The sequence below is a fragment of the Harmonia axyridis genome, chromosome 6 (assembly GCF_914767665.1).
Source record: "Harmonia axyridis chromosome 6, icHarAxyr1.1, whole genome shotgun sequence".
Classification (NCBI taxonomy): Eukaryota; Metazoa; Arthropoda; class Insecta; order Coleoptera; family Coccinellidae; genus Harmonia; species Harmonia axyridis.
Window position 1 is genome coordinate 40,008,711 of NC_059506.1, and position 6,686 is coordinate 40,015,396.

The 6,686-nt window shown below is 37.6% G+C and overlaps 1 protein-coding gene across 1 annotated transcript; it reads right to left on the reverse strand.

Annotated features, from left to right (window-relative positions):
- Positions 1-4,718: 4,718 nt before the first annotated feature.
- LOC123683402 lies at positions 4,719-5,419 on the reverse strand. Its single transcript, XM_045622418.1, has 2 exons — positions 5,097-5,419; positions 4,719-5,034 (listed from the first exon to the last, which is right to left on the reverse strand). Exons 1-2 carry the CDS (start codon positions 5,339-5,341, stop codon positions 4,791-4,793), a joined length of 489 nt encoding a protein of 162 aa, XP_045478374.1. The 5' UTR covers positions 5,342-5,419; the 3' UTR covers positions 4,719-4,790.
- Positions 5,420-6,686: the final 1,267 nt, after the last annotated feature.

Here is a 6,686-nt window from a genome sequence, read left to right on the forward strand (position 1 = left end):
TATTGAAATCCAATACCTGCAAGGAGATGGGAGACATAGAAGTAAATAATAAAATATGTCACAATGCTCACAAAATTTCCATTATCATAATTCCTGAGTTTTTTCTTCGCCAAGATTCCTTATAGGCTCATTTATAATCAGAAATATGTAATGCACCAATCTAATCAGATGAAAATAAAAGATACTGCTATGAGACTAAACTAATCAAATACTGATAAGTAGAAGTTCTTTCTTATCACAAATTACAGGTATCTGTAATCTGTGCTTCTTGTGAAGGAAGCCCTGCATATTCATAGAACAACGTTATTGTGAACTAATGGATGTAGGTACTCTGTGTTTTTGTGTATATGAATGTTGATAAAGCATGGAATCACTTGTGATTCATGCAATTCTCATGTTTAAAATATTGAACCCTAAGGTCTTAATAAATATTAAATAATAAATATTTCTTGCGTCATTATCGGTTATAATCGTAAGTTTGTATAAGCATATTATAAGGAATTCTTTATAGATACATACTATGGAATGATTGATTGTAAAGCGTGCCATGGCGAAGGGTGAAATTGGAACTTGAACTTTATCGACTAATATTTTGATGACTCGATTAAGTTTTTGAAGAACAGCACTTCGCTTCAACAAAACTTTTGGAGTTTTTGAGCGCTCGTTCATCCATGCTCCTATTGTGCCATAGGAGACCGCTGTCAAATTTTGACACGTATCGTTTGAAGGTTGGTACTAACTAAAAATCATATAGATTTAATACTAGCACCGCCATCTTTGCATCAGACCGGGGACTTTTCAATTGGCCTAAGAGGATCATGTGGTTTATCATGATGTCATTGTTGTCGGTTAGTTTTGCTTATTTGCCGGACGTCGTAGTAGTAGTAGTCGGACTACCACTCAAGTTCGTTCCATATTCCGACGGTAATAAATGAAATCTATTATAGGTCCACCCTAAGCGGTGTGCGGCCAACTGGTCAATCAGTTCCAATTTTTTTTTTCGAAAACCCCTTCATTTCAGAATAAATAAACCAAAGGATACATTCAATGCTGAACGTTAATGATATTTTGCATCAACAACCCCCTCTACAAATTCAATAAAACCCGTCGACGTAAGCACGAAACCGCGCTTTGATATTCAGAATGTCCAACGGATAAAATCTCGGATATCCGGCCGAGCTCGTTTATCGGACCTCAAAGCGTCGATTTCGGCCCTCGTAAATCTGCCTGCGTAAGTGGTTGGACCGTAAGGGAGGGGGAGGCGGATATAATCGTCTTGACCAGATTAGCCCGTTCGACGGTACTCGAAACTCCGTATCCGGAATCCGGAATATCCGCTTTATATCGCCGATTCCGCCGTTATACAAATCCCCGGAAACTTTTATTGGTTCCCTCATTATGACGATCATTCGATTGAGGGGGTTGCGGGGGTAGGTTTTGTGGGGTAGTGATTTGAATCCTGGGAATTTTAACGATCTTCCGATTCTTTCAGGTTGTCTTTTCCACTAACGTTTTCTAAGGGGTTTCTGGTTTCCGGGAAGTTACGGAATAGATTAGGTTTCGTCCTGCAGGGAGTCTTCGGGAATACTTTTTTAGGTATTCATTAATCGCAATTACTTTGTAGGTATAACTAGGAACGCCAAAATTTTTATTATTCATCTGAATTTCATTCATTGCATTCAGAGGAGGAATCTAGAGTAACAAATTGACGTAATAAGCATATTCCCATCCAGGGAGGTTATTCTAATTTACACTATTTTTGATATTTCAAACCTTAGTAAATTCATTAAAAATAATAAAGACATTACGAACAAGATGATGAATCGGAAGTCTCTGAGTTATCATTCGTTGATTTCCACAATGTACACAAATATTTCGTAACGTTGCATCTTGCATCACAGTATCAGATACGGTTGTTCGTACAATCTCAAATTCAGAATTTCGACTTGTATTTTCTAGGGAAGGAGAATGATGTATTGCCATATTTCATTTCGCGAAGTTTTCACAGTGCCGTCATGGGTACACTTCGACCATGTTCATCACTGTTGTATTCGTGGATACGATGTAGGTACCAGCGATTTAAAATTTTGATTATCAATTAGCCAAGAGCATACACACTAGGTTTTTTAGTGCAGATTTATTTTGATTCTGTGCGTTAATCGTTTGATCGATTCATTCAATTTTTGGAAGAAATTTTCATATGGTAGTTTGGATTCACTGATTTTTTTCACAATTATAGGTATTTCAGGCCGAGAATAATGAATAATCAAATTAGAACATCGTAGAATGACAGTGTATCATTTTTAATGTGAAAACAAAAGCAAGCTATTCACGTCGCAAAATTTTTATAAGAATCGACATCCCATACATACGCATATATATATATTATTTTCAACTCCTATTCATGGTTGATGACTGTTTTGCAATGATATCTGGTCAAGCGTTTCTATGGACTAGTTCAAGTGACTTTGGATATACTATACATCTGGATAAAACCAGTTTACAATTCTCACAATGTGAAATCGTCGTCAGGTTTGTCAACAAATAATAATCATAGACCATCTCCCGATTGACCAGAACATCAAAATATAAGATCAATATTGCTTTTACCCATTCGACCCCAATCTTGTTCTCACGGCCATCAAGGCCATAGTTGACAAAGACAGACCCCTTAAAATTGAAACAACAGCAAAGTGCTCATCTTTGTCAGTTGACTTGACCCAAATTGTTCCATCACCAGGTCGACATAACAAAATCCCATGGAACAATTTCATCTGATGTGTCCCGTCTCCATGGCATCCCAAACTTTCATCTCTCCGTAATAACATACCGGGCGCACACCGACTCGTAAAACGTGAGTTTCCCAAACCTGCATTTCCACCGCTCCCACACCTACAGGATTTTAATAACATCTACACCCCCTCCCCACCTTAAATTTAATATGTTCCTTCGGGGCCATTGTCTCTCTCCGACATGTTCATGTGACAATTATCGTTCCCCTCCAGAAATAAATCAACCCGGGACTTTCCGGGTGAAACTATTCCAGCCCTGAAGACGTCGGATTAATTATCAAAGTGAGCCAGACTAGAATTCGGGGTGGGGATGACTTGTTGATGAACCAGACAAATGGCGAGCGGCAGTCGCCTGGAATGGGCCATTTACCTGGATGAGGTATATAGGGCGATCGCGCACAATGGGAGAGCTGTCGTAAATCCGGGAGACGTGAGAAGTTGCAGCGCCGAGGATATGACATTCTTTCGTCCTGAGTAGGCTGTGGGCGATGAGTTACTACGTCGATTACGTGAATTATGTAGTGGGGAGGTTTGCAATCTACTCGCTGAAGAATTTCCTGTAATAGCCAGGGCTTTTAAGATAGAGGGGCTCCCGGTTTTCATTCCTGTCAGGGGAAACGAGCGATAAATTGCAATTAAGGTTTTAATCATGATGCATTCGTCAGGAGTGAAGTAGGTTCTGAAAGGTTTGTCAAATTATTGCTCGAATAGATTCCTGAGATGAACGAATTCCTTCAAGACAAGTGACGATTTTAAGTCATCATTTCTCACCATATGGCGATGTTGAATTTAGTTCAATATTAGTTCAAAATTCAGGAGAGATTTCTCTGTGTTTCATTTATCTTAGTATATCAAACATATCAGTTTACTCTATACGTGACCAACAAGTTCACCAACAATGTTTTTGTTGGAGTTACCTACTTTACTCAAAACATTAACATGAGAGGCTTGAAAATTAAACGACGAGAACAGATTCTGGGGTAGGGAGAAGAACCTCCTGAATCACCTGGTGAAGTTTTACCTCGTCATCTCTAGCCAACAGAAGCAATATTTTGAACAAGAGACTTGTAACCTCCTTTAAGTACGCTCATGACGTCACCGTTAAAATCTCGCAAAATAAAATATAAGAATACAAAATTCTGGTTTCCCACAAATTAGCAACTAAGAATTCGATAAATCTCGGCCAAGTCATTTCGAACACGCCTACTTGTACCCCTTCCCAAAGATGTTGGCATGGAAATTGTTCTAAGTTCAAATGACCGCATCATTCTATCTTCTTTCAACTAATGGGATTTTATCTCTGTTCCTTGCATTAAATATCTACTCTGTCGAGACGTATTGTTGCCAAAGCTGTATGTTCGCTCCTTTGAGGTTCTTTAGAAAACATTCCAGAGCACACATATAAACATCTGGCAACAATGATTAACTTTTAGTGCTCCAGTACCTATCATATTATTCAGATTTCAACCTGCAGATTATTCTGAATCTGAGTAAGAACTATCGTATCTGATATTGGGATGAGACAACGTTAGGATATAGGCATAGAAATGTGTATCTTCCAAAGATTTTTACATTATCGAGACGTATCTTTGCCACTACTGATATTCTAGAGATACGATCATCACAAAATTCTGCATAACATCATTTTTTGGTCACGGTATTTTTAAAGTTTTTTGAAACACAAATTTTGGATTTGTGAGGGACAGATAGATGGATCGGAACCACATAATCCAAAATTCTTATGAAATTTTAAACCCACAGAAACAAAGCAGAAAAAGCTGTTCAAAGTTATAAAATTGTCTTGTTTTTGCCTAACTTCGAGAAGACATGAAAATAAACTCAATATTCGATAAAGCACTGCAGAATCTGATAAATAGAATAAAATTTTCAATGTTAGGTAACCTTAGAACTAGAGAAATAAGAAAATTTTTCCATGTAGGTAGATATAATTAGTGTAAAACTGAGAGTAATGTTAAAAAAAAACTTAACAAAATGAAATCAATCGCTTTCGTATGTACTCGAATGAGAATATCTCCGCTTCAATACGTCCAAACAGTAATTTTCTACGGAATTACAGTCAGTACTACTTCCGTTTCCAGTTTCATCCGCAGTTCCTTCGCCAGGACGAGATTCTTCCTCCTTTTCTTGCAACTGAGCCATCCTTTTCGATATTAGAACTTTCTTTTGTTCCACCGCTGTAGCTACCGGTTTTGGCCTAGGTCGAACCCTTTTTCTTTTCTCTCTTAAAAAAATCATACCTATTTTTTTCCTAAACCATTTTCAATTTTTTTTATTTTTTCATACCTTGGCACTTCTAATCCTTTCCTGGACTTCCCAATCTTCCTCACCTTCCTGGCGAGTCTGTAATAAGGAACTTTTTCGCTAACATCCATCTCTTGCCACAGCCTGCCAGCTTTTTCGGCCAGTTCGTTCAGGTTCAATCCGTCCCTGCTCTTGCAGAGCTCCAGGAAGAAGTTCACGAAGGGGTGAGATGTGATGTTGGACAGTTTCTGCTGTAACAATCGTGTTTCGGACGAGGCACCGCGCATGTTCACTTGAATTTACCTCGGAGATGTTTCGAGAGGAAAGTATGACAAATTTGATAGTTCTAAGGGCATTTCTATGGGTAACCTTTGTGTCGGTCACGGTTGTCGGGAATAGAAAGTCTCGCTCTATGCTCCCATCCAGGGATGAACTAAGATGCATAGAAAACCTGGTGTGTCTACTAAGATGCATAGAAAACCTGGTGTGTCTACTAAGATGCATAGAAAACCTGGTGTGTCTACTAAGATGCATAGAAAACCTGGTGTGTCTACTAAGATGCATAGAAAACCTGGTGTGTCTACTAAGATGCATAGAAAACCTGGTGTGTCTACTAAGATGCATAGAAAACCTGGTGTGTCTACTTATACCTGTAAAACTTTCAGACAAAACGGGAGATTTTTCAGATTTATACCTACTTGATTTCAAGGGATCGCGGTCTGTTTCAGATGGCGCATACATCGTTTGCATTTGACATTCCTCTCAATTCTCGACTCTCGTGAATCAAGGGCGTAGATCTTTTTTTTCTTGGGGGGGATAATCGAGAAAAAAATTTCTGACGACAACTTTTACTCATATCTGTAATGTTAGAAAAAGAAGTTTGATAACGAAGTTTGAACCAAATTACTCGAAATAATTGTTTTTATAACCAATTCGGTTTGTTCTTACTTTATACTGGGTGTTCTCAAATTAGAGTTACGAAGGAAAATGAGAAATTACTTGGATAATTTTGAGAAAAAAAAACTTCATGAATATGAGCCCACAAAAGCTTTGCTTTCAATATACAGGTTGTTTCTAGTATGTCGTACTTTTTGTGATGCTTATATCAGTTTATCAAATATTTAGTAATCTTCGCTACATATTGGGTTAATAAATACCAAAACTTATAATTAAGGCATTCATTAGAGCTTACTAGCTGGATCTTTATAATAATTTGGATTTTCCTGAGGATTACTTACTAGAGATTTTTCTCGAAATCGATAGCAGATACGACAAAACTATAACAAACCAAAAAGTGTAGTACTGGACCAGAGTTTTTTTCTACATTTTTCTAAACTAACAGCCATTCACCAAAATATAGTTTTGGAGAAAGGAAGCAGGCATCCTTCCAGAAAAAATATCACCCTGTAGATTTGCATTCGAAATTAGCATATCACATGGTGAAAACTTTAAACTGGCCAATTCAAATTAAATATCTTGTGAAGGGAAGGTTATACGAGAAAAAACTTAAACTTTAACACATGTATCTCAAAACAAAATGTTTGGGGACTTTTTTTCTTAAAATGCTCCGGAAATCTGTCATTTTCATTTGTATCTCCAATTTAGGAACACCGTGTAATTACCCCCAGTATC